This window comes from Rutidosis leptorrhynchoides, chromosome 4 (assembly GCF_046630445.1).
Source record: "Rutidosis leptorrhynchoides isolate AG116_Rl617_1_P2 chromosome 4, CSIRO_AGI_Rlap_v1, whole genome shotgun sequence".
NCBI classification, from domain to species: Eukaryota; Viridiplantae; Streptophyta; class Magnoliopsida; order Asterales; family Asteraceae; genus Rutidosis; species Rutidosis leptorrhynchoides.
Window position 1 is genome coordinate 96,647,809 of NC_092336.1, and position 16,251 is coordinate 96,664,059.

The 16,251-nt window shown below is 34.3% G+C and overlaps 1 protein-coding gene and 1 long non-coding RNA gene across 3 annotated transcripts; one reads left to right on the top strand and one right to left on the bottom strand.

The window, feature by feature from the left end:
* Window positions 1-263: 263 nt before the first annotated feature.
* On the bottom strand, window positions 264-15,156 carry LOC139844515 (beta-glucosidase 40-like). The gene is made up of 13 exons (XM_071834737.1): window positions 14,883-15,156; window positions 8,017-8,083; window positions 7,743-7,801; window positions 2,507-2,582; window positions 2,249-2,320; window positions 2,077-2,164; window positions 1,705-1,960; window positions 1,473-1,588; window positions 1,177-1,400; window positions 1,022-1,053; window positions 843-945; window positions 669-777; window positions 264-575 (listed from the first exon to the last, which is right to left on the bottom strand). The coding sequence occupies exons 1-13, from the start codon at window positions 15,024-15,026 to the stop codon at window positions 401-403; spliced, it is 1,521 nt and encodes a 506-aa protein (XP_071690838.1). The 5' UTR covers window positions 15,027-15,156; the 3' UTR covers window positions 264-400.
* Window positions 3,592-7,037, top strand: LOC139844516 (uncharacterized). 2 transcript variants are annotated; one of them, XR_011757993.1, is made up of 3 exons: window positions 3,592-4,050; window positions 4,489-5,474; window positions 6,106-7,037. It is a non-coding gene; the product is annotated as an uncharacterized lncRNA (long non-coding RNA). The 2 variants fall into 2 exon arrangements; XR_011757992.1 differs by lacking the exon at window positions 6,106-7,037 and having other exon boundaries at window positions 4,489-4,625; window positions 5,238-5,696.
* Window positions 15,157-16,251: the final 1,095 nt, after the last annotated feature.

Consider the following 16,251-nt stretch of genomic DNA (forward strand, 5'->3'; position numbering starts at 1 on the left):
CCACATAACCCCTCATCCACTTTGAAATCAAACTGTCATAATTTTACATTTTCAACTCAGTCACGTCATAAAAAAAACCCTTAACCCACACCGTGCATAATTGATGGCCATGTGCTTTTTAGATGCTACATGTTTTGAGTATTGATTTAGATTTGTTTTGAGTTGACATAGATTCATATGTGACCTAAACCTAAGTCGTTTTGGTAGCTGATGTTCTATCAAACACCATGATGAAAAGTAGGCAAATAGGCAAAACAGAAGTCTTAAGCAATCAATATGTTTCTTTCATTAATCACAATGTGTAAAGAATGTGTATATCTTCACCTTTTTGTCTAGTATGCAACAAATTTTACATGAATGATTACAGAGTGAACAAATAATCCATAAGAATCTTGATCTCTTAACCGGCTGTCAAGAAATTCTTAAACCAAATAGCAGAGTTCTTTGCGTATCTCTTGAGGTTGTCATTGTAGTCAACAAAATACAACCCGAATCTCGAACTGTATCCTGCAGCCCATTCCCAGTTGTCCAGCAAAGACCATGCAAAATAGCCTTTTACATTGCACCCATCCTCTCTGCTCACAATACAACCAACTCATAAATCAGTACATTCATAGTTACATAAAAGATGCCTACTTTTTTCAGTTCTGAGATCAAAATGGGCTTACTTTATGGCAGCTAGCAAGTTTGTGAGATAATCATTATAGTATTTGACCCTCTTTTCATCCTTTAGTGCATCTTTTAGAGATATAAATGGGCTGTTTGGGTCATCCATCCCTGTCACAACACAAATACATAAATAACCTTCATAACCATACAATCTGTATATAAAGAAAAATTACCATTTTCAGTGACAATGACCAGAGGATTTCCATATCTGTTCTTGACATAATTTAATAAGCTTCTAAAACCTTCTGGCACTATGTATAACCATATCGAATTCGCCTGCACAACACACAGCTTAATTAGTTACACTAATATTCATACAATATATTTATCAAAAATAATCCATGTTACATACCCGATCGCCCATGGCTTTCCCGTCTTTCCATGCTGTAAAAACGCAAGTAAAATGTTGTGCAATCAGATACTTAGTTGCGTCTATTAGTGACATATAAGCATAACCTAACCATAATACTACTAATAATATAAAGCTTGGATTTTTAAATGACGTACGAAGGGTAATGGAGCCTGAATCAGCAGTAGTGTCATTGAGCAAAACTCCGATGATGCTAGTCGAGTTATGCCAAGCGTACCACGTCGTGTAATGATTTATTCCTACGAAATCAATCGAGCCCTTGAGTGATGCTGATTGGATTTTAGTAAATGTTGGTAAGCGGTCTCCTACTCTTTTCCTCATAGAACTTGGATAATCACCAAACATTATAGGATCAAGAAACCTAACATTTTACATAAATCATTTTAGTAACTACAAATGTTAAAGCTAAGATTTGCTAGAAAACGCAACGTACCATCCCAATTGGAAATCTTGTACTCGTTGAGTTGCCTCAATGTCCTCGGTTTTGTTTGTTCCTGGCACGTACCAAATGACATCAAATGCTATCCCTATGCGCCCATTCTGTTTCGCCTACATTAAAAAAAAAAAAAAAAAAAACGCACACAACACGCTCATCAAAAGTAAAAAAAGTAAGAATGGTATAATTGGTCTATGTTATGCCTCAATATTTGATCATTTGAATTTACCTTGTATTTTCTTTTATAGATATCAAAAGCGGCTGCATGAGAAAGAAGGACGTTATGACCGACAATGTAAGGTTCAGTAGCCGAGTTTCCAGCTCTACAGAACAATTTAAGGAGTATCGAACAACGCCCAGGTGCTTGAAGCCCCACGTCGTATCCTTGTACTGTAAACGTATGTGGTTCGTTAAATGTCATCCAGTTCTTCACTCGATCACCAAATTTTTCGAAACATGTCTCAGCATACGTCGCGAAATCATTTCTATTTCACATAAAATATCACATAACAAAATAAAAAAAAAAATATAGTAGATGGAATAGAATAGTAAGTATTGATGTTTTAACATGAAAGGTAAAAAAAAAAAAATTAAAAATTACATGATCCTAGAGTCAAGCCATCCATTGTATTTGTCTTCCAATGCTTGAGGAAGGTCCCAATGGTAAAGGGTCACATATGGTTGGATCCCTATATGGTTTAATTTAAAAAAGACACTTTAGTATCACAGTATAATTAATTAATAATGTTTCAAAAAAAAAAAAAAATGCATACCATGGGCTAATAAGGAATTAATAAGGGCATTATAATGATCAATTCCAGCTTGGTTAATTTGACCACTCCCATCTGCCATACAAAAACAACCAATATAGTTTCTTAATCTTCTTTAAAAACAATACTATGGTACACTGCATTGTTAAATTTATATATTAGTCATTATCAACTTTATATGACATTGTATATAAGTAAATAATAAGCAATAATTATTAAATAGAATCTTTAATATAAGGGGTCAGAGCTAATATTTCTTACTTGGGTAAATTCTTGGCCATGAGATTGAAAACCTGTATGCATCCATACCCATATCCTTCATCAATTTTATGTCACCCTGCAATTTAACCATTAAAACAAGTAAATCCCCAAACAAATAAAATCAAATAGTTTATTGTTAACATATATATATATATATATATATATATATATATATATATATATATATATATATATATATATATATATATATATATATATATATATAGTGGTAGGATCAAGAGGGAAGTAACCAAGCAGGGGAATTTTTTTTTTTTTCGTTTTTTGAAAAAACTTTGTTCACGAACATTATAGATGGGATGAAAATATGAACATTTAATAGAGACACTTTGTGATATATGTTTTTATTTTGGCGGGAAAACACTCGAAGAAGTAATATATAACAATTATCGTGTTTTTCGAACGTATGTTGAGGTTTTAGCTATTGGGGTTTAGATACTAGGGTTTAGATATTACGGTTTATAGGGTATAGATATTAGGGTTTAGAAATTTAGGGTTTAGGGTTTAGATTTAGGGTTTAGATTTAGGATTTAGATTGAGTTTTTAACACGAACGGTTTAGAGTTTAGGATTTAGGGTTTAGGGTTTGGTGTTTTGGGTTTATGGAATAAACCCAAAACCCCAAACCCTAAACCCTAAACTCTAAATTGGGCTAAATTTTACTTTACAAAACATGAAAAAAAAACGTTCATATTCTTCACGAACAATATTATCTTGAATGTTATTTTTGTTGAACGTTTTCCCGCCTAAATAATAACATTCATCACGAAGTGTCTCTTCTAAATGTTCAAATTTTCGTGTGATCTTGATGCCGGAAAAAAAAAATTCCAAAAAAACGAAAAAAAAAAAATTTTGCTTCCCCGCTTCCTCCCGATTGGTTACTTACCCATTGATCCTGCCCCCATATATATATATATATATATATATATATATATATATCTATATCTTATCTACCCTTTACAAAGCAAGTGGCTTACTGCCACATGTCACTCACTATTAATCTTCTCTCTCCTCTTACATGTGTCGCGTTACTATTGGCCATTAAAATCCACCTATGCACCCCTAAACCCTCGACACGTGGCACCCATTTGAATCACCTTCTAGGGTTTCACACGATAATCGCCTTTTCACATCTTCCCATTTGAATCAGTTTCTAGGTTTCACTAAAAAATTCCTCTTTCACATCTTGCTCTCACATAATCTGTTTATCCGTCATCTTCATCATCATCTTCATTATACAAAACACAACCGCCCTCAAACCTCTTGAATCCGCATCGATTCATCTGCGATTTTACAGTTCATTAGGGTTTCGCCTCTTTGCTAAAAGCATCGATCTAAGACATCTTCGCTTGCAGTATCGCGGCTTGAAGTATCGTCTAAATCCATTAGGGTTCCGCTACTGCCTCTGCACGATCGCCGCTTGCAGTTAATCGACCAACAATCTTCAAGATTATACAATTTTGCAGCGAGACTCGAACAAATCAGTGAGAAGGTTGTCATGTATATTTCTCACAAAGTAATCACGAGGTAATCTTTGTTAAATCATGTTGTTTTTGTTATAATCACATAATGAATTGATGACATGCCTCTCAAGGTAATCTGTGTATTTTGATCAATAGTGTATTGGTGTTTAGTTAATTATTAGTTTGTTTTTTTTTTTTTTTTTTTTTTTTTTTTTTTTTTTTTTTTTATGTTCAATGTCTTACATATGTATATGTATATATTCAAGTATAATTTTGAATATTTACTTTGGAAAGATGGAAAGGAATTTAACGGTTTCGATTCTAAAGATACAGTTGTAGAAATCTATAGTTCTCTTATGCATTTGATTGAAATCGTGATCGGTTTTATTCTTGAATGATGGACTCTCAAGTCTTTGTGCAGCAGCTATGATGTAGATAATATTTGTTTGAACCTGTATTGCAAGCATATTTTATGCATACAAGTGTTTGTTAATGTGTTCAGGTGCGGAGAGAGTAAACGGCAATGAGAGGTGGCTACTAACATCGTTTCGACCCAACTTCTCCCTCTCATTTCAAGGTGAGCTGTTAGTTGCAACAGTTGCTTCTTTTATAGGATACACTTTCACGTCAACTTTCACTGTGAGTATTCTTGGTTGGTTTCCTTTTATTGTTCAGTATCCTTTTTTAAAGTTAAACTTTAGGGTAAATAAAACAAATTAATTATTTATTTTTTATTGATCTTTCGGTATCATTTCAAGCTACTTACAAGGTAGTTTTAAGCCTAAATAGGCTAAATATTGATACAATAACACAATAAATGGTTTGAATGGTGTTTGGTGTAAATGGATAAAAAATTTGAATGATGTTATGTGTAAATGGGTTGATTAATCTGAGTCGATACATAAAATATTATCTTTTAAAAAAAATGTTGGATTTGAATCGGTTTTGGGATAATGGGTATTTGTTCAGGTGAATGAAAACTATTCTTATTACTTAACTGCTTAGTTTGGGTCTTAAGCTATATCAAAATGATTTTCATGGTATTTATAATGTGCACAAAATGATCAAAAAGAAACATTGCTGATGCAATTCAGACATCACAACAAACTCGATGTCTTCAATTATCTTTCGTGAGTGCACCAACATGTGTGTCTGTTTTACTACTTTGTAAACATTTTAGTATTGGTACTTCCATGTTAATCAACTGAGTTACTTACAACTAATCGTTTAATGTTTTTAACTGTTTTTTAGCATTTTTTTTAGAAAGACGTGCAACGCACGCGCTCAAAACCGGCCGATTCAAAGATGCATCAATGGAATTTTCTGCAGGTTTGTCAGTTAAGATAAGAGCTTGCGCAAGTCACCGATCGTGATTATAGTATATTAGCTTCTTACAGTTGGGATATTACATAATTACCTGGTTAAAAATGTGGCATGGTGGACTCGATGACCGCTAAAACTGGAACTTATCGTTGGATGGACCCGGAGGTACTCTTTATTTCAACATATGTTTGTGCATTTATGCTTCTTGCTCATTAATATGTATAAGCAGTCTCAACAAGTTAGTATTTGCTGTTAAAGATTTCTCAAACATTGCTTACTAGAAATTTAATCGTACTTCATTGTCTCAACAAGTTAGTATTTACCCATTTGACTACAAATGGGACTATATTGAGTTGTTTGTTAATTGTAATCATTATCATCATTACCTCATATAAAGCAAGTGATTATGTTTGCTAATGAGGGCTGCCACGTGTTCATCGCTATGATTATGATGAAGTATCGAAATTTGCATGTATAGAGTTTGTCGATGTTGATTCTGATGAAATTAAAGATTATTTAAGGTATTTTGATATCACTTTTATACCTTCTATTTTCTTCTTCGATGCTTATCATATAAAGATGGATTCTGGGTAATTAATTATCATTCTATATGTTTCCATATTTGTATTCAATATGAATTGTACCAGATTCATTTGATTGAGGTTTTTTGTTTATACTGAAAGCTTGCAGTATCTTATAATTTGTTGTAATTGTGTTTTAGATGCTGTTACTATTTTTTACTTTTCAAATGATTATGACTAAAAATATAAATATTTTTGTCTTTCGATTCACTCAGGAGTGTAGATCACACGAAGTGGGTTGGAGCATTTTACAGAAAACAGGATTTCATTTATGTTGTAGAGGTATATCTTTCACATAATTTTAACCAAAATTAGGCCATTTTTCACATAAAATAGTCGAAACTCTTCCCTCTTATTTGAATATCACATTGGCTCTCTTACTTTAGATAGTAATTTTCCGAGAGAGGGTGTTGCTAAATGGCAACTGAGTTTTAAGTTTATTTACATCAACACAAGCAATTTCATTTTTTTTTCTGTTTTTTATGTCTTACTAAGGCATACTTAATTGCTTACCGTTGTGTTTTGACATTTTTGTGTTATATAAAGCAATTTTTAAACTGTAGTTGTGCTTAATGCCGAACATGTATGATAGAGATGACATTGAAGTAGTTTAAGTAGTTATAGTGAAACTGAATAGGAAATCAAAGATAAAAAGGTATATCAAGGTGTGTAATATCCTTTTGTACTGTTCTTTTCATTATACTTAACTTTTTCCATGTGTTTTGTGATAAAGTAATGTTATAACACAATTAAAATTATCCCCGAAATATGCTCAATGTTGTTGTAATTGTTCCCGGTTCTATAATTATTTTTTCGTCAACTACATCCGCTAATTGCATTGCGTCATCAGAGGGGTCTTCTAGGCTTCAAGGTACATTTTTGTGAATTCTTATTTTATGATTTATTTTTGAAGTAACTCATGTTGTTGTAGTTGCATTTTGTGATATACATATAGAGAGAAACTTAACCTTTTAATCATTGCTAACTAGGATTTAAAGGTGTATAGTTGTATTTGCAGGTAGGAGTTCAACTTCTAACAAGCTTTGTCAGCCTCAACGTATTAGCATATACTCACTCTAATTTTGACTATTTTAGTTTTGAACTACTATCAATAACTCATTATTCCATTCTAAGACTATTGATTCATAGCGTTTACGAAACTCATTTTTAACATTTCTTTAGTTTTGATACATATACTACCAAATACCAAAGTGTTTAGACATTAAACTGCTATTAACAATAAACAATACTAAGCAAATAGAATGGTTACAAAAACTATTTTTTAAAGCATTTGTGCAATGCACGTGCTCTTAAAATCTAGTATATATATAATGATTTATATGTTATCCAATAGAAGTTAAAAGTTTTTTTTTGGGACATTTCTACTTTAGAAGACTGCGTAGCCTAAATAAACCCGACAAATTTCATGATTTGTTTTGTTTTATCTGTAACTGAACATGACATCGATATTCATTCGTGTGACGTATCTTAAGTTCCTAACATTATAGAATTGACAACGACTGCGTTGTAGATTGCTTGATCACTTCGAGATATTGTTGCATCATATATAATAATTGACATTTATGTGCTCATAACAATAGCAATATCTGTAACTCACTTCGTCACAAAAATAATCACTTTACTATTTGTATATGTCAAAAAATTATTCACTTTAAAGAATAACTATTAAATATCATTAAACTTTAAATTTACCCTAATTTATTACTCTTAAATAAATTGAGTCAAACTTACTTTGAAGATTAATCAAACAAACTTATCTTGAATGCAATTAGAATTTGTATCGTACACTTACTTTGGGACGAATAGAATAAAAAAGATATAGATTACTTACTTCGTATAAATGATATTGATTAACTGCCACATCAGCATTACTAAAATCAGTTATTTTACCTGCAAATTTCAAAGGTCAAAAATTTGCCAACACTAACGTTAAGTTTCAAAATAAGGACGATACGTATGGTGAATTACATATAACTCCCTTGAAGTTTGTTTTTCTACATAGTACTCTAAATACTATATCTTTCACATTTTCACATTTTATGACCTTACTTGCTCCATGTATGGATGTAAATATGTAATCGATAACGAATTGAAGAAAACATTACCAAACGTATGAGCAAACTTGTCCCAATTAGCCAGACCCCTTCCATCTTCCTTCACCGCTCCTTCATACTGTAATAAATATAGATTAACAAACTTATCACGGTAGTATAACTTAATAATTGATCTTTCAAAAAAAAAAAAAAAAAGTATAACTTAATAATTAGCAAATGGTCATTAGCCTAGCGCTATCGACTATCGTAATGTTCTTTAATCGTGAGCTAGAGGTTCAAGTCTTGGGCTAGATAATGTTTTATATTCGTGATAGGTGGTGAGTATTTGCCGTTTAAAAAATAAAGAAAGTATAAGTTGATAAGCAAGCGAGCTTAAAAGGAAAGTTCCGATTTTGTATGCACCCGAACAAGCAAGCAACATATAATAAACAACATTTCCCCTCAAGTAATGTACGTACTCTGCTTAACACATTACGTATTTGTTTGTACACTTTGTGATAACATGCATATAATTATACATAGATCATATAGACCACCGTACAATTGTAAATTGTAAATTGTAATGTCTAAATAAAGAACGAAATAAACGCAACAGGTAAATGGGGGATCCAGAGAGAGAACTAAGGGTGGGAGAGAACCCATAGAACCTACAGATTGAGCTCAATCTGGACACGGATTGAGCTCAATCTGCACACATATTTAGTGTGTGAGTTCTCTGAGTTCTCTCATACCCTTAGTTCTCTCCGGATCCTCATCTTGGTAACTAATCTTAAAATAGTGTTGTTTGTGTACATACTGAATAGTTTGTGTTTTAAACACTTTTAATTACAAGGTAACATTTATTTAAGAATTTAAGATTTAAGATGATACATTACTTCACATTTTTTTATATTTCACATCAAAACTTGATTCTTTACTGGTATTTAATTTGTTCTAGGGCATAGTGTAGCATATATATTTTATCATATGTAGGGCGTGTTGCGAAAATTTAAGTACCTAAAATGAGCTAAAAAAATAACCCTTACACATTAACAAGTAATTTAAGCTATTTAAAAAAAATGCTCTTAAGCCCTAACGAATAATATAAGCTATTTAAAATAGGACTCTTTTGGCCTTTGCTAGAATGCTAATAGACTTTGTTTTTTTTTCGGGGCCTTTGATTGTTGTTTTTAGACCTTCGTTGCTTCAGTTATATTTCCTTAGTTACTTCTTATCTCAAATCTCCGATTGGGTATATTTATATAAAAAAATTGGCCCCTGAAAATCAGGTGCCTCGAGCAATTGATCGGGTTGCTCCCCTCCAGGCCTCCATTCATATGTAAATATCTAATAGTTTTAACTAGGATGCTATTTTTCAAAACTAACAGACAAAAAAACCTTCCCACCTATGAATCATATTCTTGATTTCATCGACATATATATAATAATATAATAATAATAATAATAATAATAATAATAATAATAATAATAATAATAATAATAATAATAATAATAATAATAATATCCACCCAGTAGTTCTTTAAACCCAGATCCACTGTTTCGTTAATTGCACATCATCTATTAAAATAATAATAATAATAATAATTTTAGATTCATCAGGAAACAATTATCGGGGAGGAGATAATTCTGAACATACGTGTTCAGCAGCATCGCCAAATTATACCACATCAGAAAAGTTGATTTTAGATTCTTCAAAGAGTAAAGTTGCTGATGATTCTAACTGGGCTTTCAAAAAGAAAAAAAGAAAACCGATCAGAGGATCTTGGCTCGTGTTGAATTGTTAAAGATCTGGAATTATTTTGTTGTGTTTTGGATCGATTGAAGGCTCACAAAGTTGGATCAACACTTTGCTCTGTGATTTGCTCAAATGATCCGGAGACCTCTGTAAGCTAGTAAGAAGATAAATAAAAAGGGTTCACATATTTCCTTGAATTATGTTGTTGTTTATCGAGATATCTAGGGATAGGAAGGTTTGGTTGATGTTAATGAACTAAGATCTGAGCTCAATTTGAAGTGTGAACATCAAAATACTGAAAGCACATATTTGAGATGTATGTAGCACTATGAAATGACGAACAGTAGCAGATATTGTGCGTAGCTATGTCGCATGCCGCCGTGAAGTTTCATTGTCCCTTTGTGGGTCTTAATGGCTGTCAAAATGGGAGTGGAAATGGGCTAGTTAGAAGTTCTCTTATCAAGCATCTTAGTGATCGTCATTGTGGTATCGATGCGCGGGATATCACTCGACACTCTCTTACTTCTAATTTGGGTGTTTATACTGAGGCTGATGTTACTTTTAGGCGTATGGGAATTTGGTTATGTGGTGTTTGCTACAAAACGCACACGGTACGTGCTAAGTGCCGTCATGGTAGGGGCCCGGATGTGCCGCCCCCCGATGAGGGAAATGGCGTTGTTCGTTTTGTGCTTCATAATTTTTCCAAGCCACTAGCTCCCTCTTCTCCTGCTCGACTTTGTATTGAGGATGGTTCAGTGCGTGATCATTACGATGGTTTTGACGTGGCTCTCCTTGATCGGTTGTTCTCTAAGGGGTTTCGCACGGTTAAGTCTATCCCTCCCAAGTGTCGTTTGGGGTTTTCTCGGGTTTTGAAAGGTCCTCTTGATAAGGTGATCTCTAAGCCTGATGACATTTCTAGTTGGGTCTCTTTGTTGGTGTTACCCCTTTGTACCCTTAAAACCTTTCGGCCACGGAGTAGTCGCGAGTCTAGGTCTTCGATAAAGCGTCGGCATCAGGAAGAGAATATTTCCCGTGCTATTTGCTCTTGGGGGACAGCGGGTGGAAGTTTACAGCTTGTGAGGGAGTATTTGGCTGAGGATTCTCCTATGTTGTCAGTGGTTGATGATGAGGTCCTTGATTTGGAAGAGCGTAATATTAAGCAGTGTCGTAGGAAGATTTGTGATGGCCATTACACTGCTGCAGCTCGTGTTCTTTCTTCATCAGGCGTTGCTCCTTATAATGACGCCACACTGGCGGACTTGCTGTCTAAGCACCCTTCTTCTATAGCTCCATCCTTGCCTGATATGACGGTTGATCACCTTCACCTCGTTACGACTTCTGCTGTTATTTTGGGCCAGATTAAAAGTTTTCCTCGGGGCACTTCATGTGGTAGGGATGGTTTACGTGCACAGCACCTTATGGATTGCTTGAGTGGTGCTGCTGTGGCAGTCTCGGATGAGTTGGTTGGCTCTATTACCGGGGTCGTTAATCTCTTTCTAGCTGGAAGGTGCCCTATGGAATTAGGAGAGTATATAGCTAGTGCTCCCCTCACACCGCTTGTCAAGCCCGGCGGTGGTCTTCGTCCTATAGCTGTGGGTACTGTTTGGCGACGTCTTGTTTCGAAGGTTGGCGCTGCTATGGTTGGCCAGTCTTTGGGAAGTTACTTCGATGGTCTTCAATTTGGTGTTGGTGTTTCTTCAGGTGGTGAGGCAATTCTTCATGCTGTGAATCGGTTGATTGAGGATCGTGGCTCTGATGTTGGCCTCTCTATGTTATTAGTTGATTTTCAAAATGCCTTCAATCTAGTTGATCGTACGGTCATGTTACGTGAAGTTCGCCGCCTTTGTCCGAGCATTTCTCGGTGGGTTGAATTTTGCTACTCTAATCCAGCCAGATTGTATTATGGGAACCACACCTTATGGTCTTCTCAGGGGGTTCAACAGGGTGATCCCCTTGGTCCTCTGCTTTTTGCTTTGGTCTTACAACCCTTGGTTTCTAAAATCAGAGATAATTTTGAGGTTTGTCTTCAGGCGTGGTATTTGGATGATGGCACTATTATTGGGGACACTTTGGTGGTGGGGAAGGTTTTGCATTTGATTATGGAGGATGGGCCTCGTTTTGGGCTACATCTCAACGTTGAAAAAACAGAAATTTTCTGGCCTACGGAGGACCCTCGCAGCAGGCAAGTAGGTGTCTTTCCTCCTAATATTGCTCGGCCTTTAAATGGTGTTAAGTTGCTAGGGGCCCCCGCAACTTCCGATCTTGGTTTTAGTAGTGAACTGGTGATGCAAAGGGTGACCAAGTCCATTGCGCTTATGGATAAGGTTGCTAAGCTTGATGATCCTCAGTGTGAGTTGTTGTTGCTTAGGGCATGTACGGGAGTTTCTAAACTCTACTTTACCTTGCGTACTTGTCCTCCTAGTATATTTAAGGCGGCTCAACGCGCTTTCGATGAAGCCCTTCGATCTTCTTTGGAGCGTATTGTTACTGATTCAGGGCCTGGGTTTGGTGATTGGCAGTGGCGGCTTGCCACCTTGCCATTTGCATTTGGAGGGCTTGGTGTTTATTCTGCGGGAGATGTTCGTCATTATGCTTTTCTGGCTTCTCGATTACAGTCTGCTGGGTTGCAGACCAAGCTCTTACGTCATACGGGTATTGTTGGTCTTGGTCGTGATTTTGAAGATGCATTGGGTCTGTTTAATAATACGGTTGGGTTTGATATTTTAGGTAATCCGAGTGAGGTCGCTGCCCCAATACTCATGAAGAAATTGGCAGATGTTTATTTCACAAAGGTTACCGCTTCTGCAGAATCCACATTTTCGTTATCTCCCCGACAATCGGCCTTATGGAAATCACAGCAGGGTGATCACACATCTGCTTGGCTAAGGGCAGTCCCTATTTTGGGGTTGGGTCAGACGATGAACGCAAAGACTTACCGATGTGTGTTGTGCTACCAGTTAGGTGTTCCTTTGTTCTCTATCTCGACGGCATGCTCTGCCTGTTCAAGGGTTTTTACTGGGGATATTTTCGGGGATCACGCCGTGTCTTGTGCTGGTATGGTGGGTATTAAGCATCGACATAATATTGTTCGGGATTCCCTTGTTGATGTTTGTTATCGATCTGGGATTTCAGCGAGAAAGGAGGTTGACATTGGGTTGTCTGGAGGGAACGACAGGGCCCTCAGACCTGCTGATGTGTTACTTTATTCCTGGGATTGTGGTCGCGATGTTTGTGTTGACTTGACAGGGTCTTCTCCTTTGACGCTGTCTGGGCTTTCTGACTTTGTCCCTGGACGTGCTGTGGTTGATGCGGCTCGTCTGAAGCGGGTCAAGTACGAATCTAGCTGTCAGGCGATTGGTTATGGTTTCATTCCTTTCTCATTTTCTTCCCTGGGGGAATTAGAGAAGGAGGCTGTTTCTTTGCTAAAGCGGGTTCAGAAGAGTTCGATGGCGCAAGATATTAGTGCCGGTGCTGCTGCTCATATTTTTACTAGGATAGGTTTTGCTATTGCTAGAGGTGTGGGGGCCCAGCTTGTCTCTAGGCTTCCCACTAATTTTTTGTAAGTTTTAAATCTTTTAAGTTTTTTTTTATTATAATAATAATAATAATAATAATAATAATAATAATAATAATTAATAATTAATAATTAATAATTAATAATTAATACGATTGTTCTAGTGGCCCTATGCTGTCAGTAGTGTGAATTAAATTGTTTACACAGATGTTACATGTTAACTTTGTGTATGTTTGACCGCGCATCTTATTGGAGTTTAGGAGAGGTTAAGCTTATTTTTAAAATAAGCTTAACCTAGTAGCATCATTCGAAACTAATAACAAAAATAAATAATTAATTATATAATAATAATTAATACCCCATAATTAATTAATAACAATAATAATATATATAGTCTAATAAACCTCTAAAATGATGATGTCATCATTTAATTAATTATATCGTAATTTCATAAATGATGATGTCATTATTATTTTATATATTAATTCTATTAAATCCTACTTAATTAATTAAATATTAAAAAACACGATAATGACATAAAAAACATACAAAATAAAAATAAATTTCACGATTATTATGGAAAGAAAATAAAACACCCCCATGACTGTATGTACAATATTTGAAACATTATGTACAATCTTATAGTAAAACATCCCATGACCATACGTGCAATATTTAAAACATTATGTACAACCTTATGATAAAACACACACGTGACTATATTTACAAACTCTAAAACAAATTGTACAACACAAAACACCCAATGAACACATTTACAAATTTTAAAGCATATTGTACAACTTTATATAATAATTGTATTTTAATTTTCTAAAAAAATTTCAAAAAATATTTATTATTACTAATAATTATTATTAAAAATATAAATATTCAACTTTGAACAAACTTTATTATTATTATTATTTTTTTTATTATAATAATTATAATTATAATTATCATATTATCAATATCAAATATGAATTCTATTTACCAGATTAACAACGTCACATATGTAAACGAAAATACATGTCTATATATTTGAAAAAACAACAACAAATTTCTTAGTCGAATTCATGGTTCCACGGGTCATTAAAATAAATGACTTTAACATTTAAATTCACTTAATACCTAAAACGTGTCATTAAATTGTTTCGTTTAAACAAACCCGTGATTACACGGGTCATTTTACTAGTAATAATATAAAATAAGAAACAGAAATGCATTGGTACTTTCTTTTCCGAACCCGATAAAAACAAAATTTATTCCATATTATACTAGTACTCTGTTTTAGGTAGTTGTGAAACATGAAATAAGAAAACAGAAATGCATGGGTCCTCTTTGTTGGAATGGGATATATAACAGCAAGATCAATTGTACAACAGTCTTTATACTTTCTCCATACTTATTACTCCGTATTTCAATAAAATTAGACATTTCCCCATATATCAAAATGTAAAATTTCAGTATATATTTTTTCAAGATAAAACAGAATTGAACTTAGTAACTTTTAAATTACTGTAAGAAACTAATTTCTATATTTCTATGTATATTTAAAATTGAGGAGATTATGCGACACTTAAAAGTGAAATTTAATAGTGCATTATTTTTTACTCTAATATATTCATATTAAAAAAAAAAAAAAAAAACTTTTACAAAAGAAGATGAAGAAACCTGGTAAGCAGAGGAGGCGGTTCCAAAAACAAAATCTTTAGGAAAGGTGGTTCGGTTGATAGTAGCATGAGCCAAACAACATCCATGGAGAAGAAGTACAATCCCCCAAGCTAATAGTACAATCCCTTTCATTCTCAAACACATTTATTCCTTATACTATATGAATAGGATATGAGTTTTGATTTTGATTAATGGAAATGGAGATGCACCAAATATATATGATTATGAATATGAATGTATGATGATTAGTTGGTAATCAAAGGGGTTGTATTTGTTATGCTTTGCTTCGAGGGTGTTCCATAAGAGGTGGATTTGTGGGTGGTTTTATTTATAGACCAAACTTAAAATACATGTGGATGTGGCGCTGGAATTTAGGATCCAGGAAGTCTTATTTTCCCACTATATTATTCTAGATTCTAGAATATAATAATAGTAAAAAAAAATAAAATAAGAAATACTCCCTTTCATTCCAATAGGGCAGTATTCCATTTTGGACTGTCCCATTCTGATAATCCACTTTCATAAATAGAAAGGAAAGAAGATATTTCATTGGTGGATCTAGACAGATAAGATATTTCATTGGTGGAGAAATGAAGTTAGTGGAATTTTCTAAAACTACGCTTTTTTGTCTGTGGATTATTGGAATGAGACGGAGGAGTAAATAATACTATAAATAAAGATGATTATTATACCACCGAGGCATCAGCTTGAGTGGTATCAGCTCCTTTGGGGGCGGGCCCGTGTTCACCTCTCTCTGAAGTGGCGCAGGTTCGAATCTGGGGGGGGGGAGTTTTCCCAGCAGGCGATCCAGAACACGTGTAGTCGCATTCTGTCTATGCAGGTGGGCTGCACGTGTTCAAAGCAGTCCGGGTGCGGGTGAAATTCCCGACGATGGTTGTGAGGTTCGATCCCGGGTTTCTACCTAACGTGTGTGTGTGTCTAACCGCTAAACTGCCGTTCAAAAAAAAAATAAAGATGATTATTATTATTATTTTACGCGGGCATCACGTGTGTTATGAACGCTCAATGGTATGCATAGTAATGACTAATGAACTCAAAAAAAGCTGGCTAATTGATTTGATACTATGAGATTAGGTAAATGAATAAAAACAACATATTTGTCATAATCAACATTTGATATTTTCTTTTGTTTTGGGTTAAAAGTTAAAACGATATGATCACTCTTCGGACAACAGATAAGAATATTGTAAATTTATTCTCAATAATTCAAAAGTGATTCTATTTTGTATTTACACTTTATTGATGTGTTGAGAAGTTTGTAAGAAGTCTCGGGTTAATCTAAAAGTGATTAGAAAAGAGTTTAGGTCACGAATTAATACTGTTAGATGCATACATTATAGTAAAAATA

Bases quoted from the DNA above. Each gene is read 5' to 3' on its own strand.
- LOC139844515 (XM_071834737.1), bottom strand. From the start codon at position 15,026: ATGTGTTTGAGAATGAAAGGGATTGTACTATTAGCTTGGGGGATTGTA. The intron at 1,589-1,704 runs GTAAATTCAAAT...TTTTTAATGTAG, and splicing joins TCTATAAAAGAAAATACAAG to GCGAAACAGAATGGGCGCAT. The intron at 576-668 runs GTAAGCCCATTT...TATTGTGAGCAG, and splicing joins AACTTGCTAGCTGCCATAAA to AGAGGATGGGTGCAATGTAA.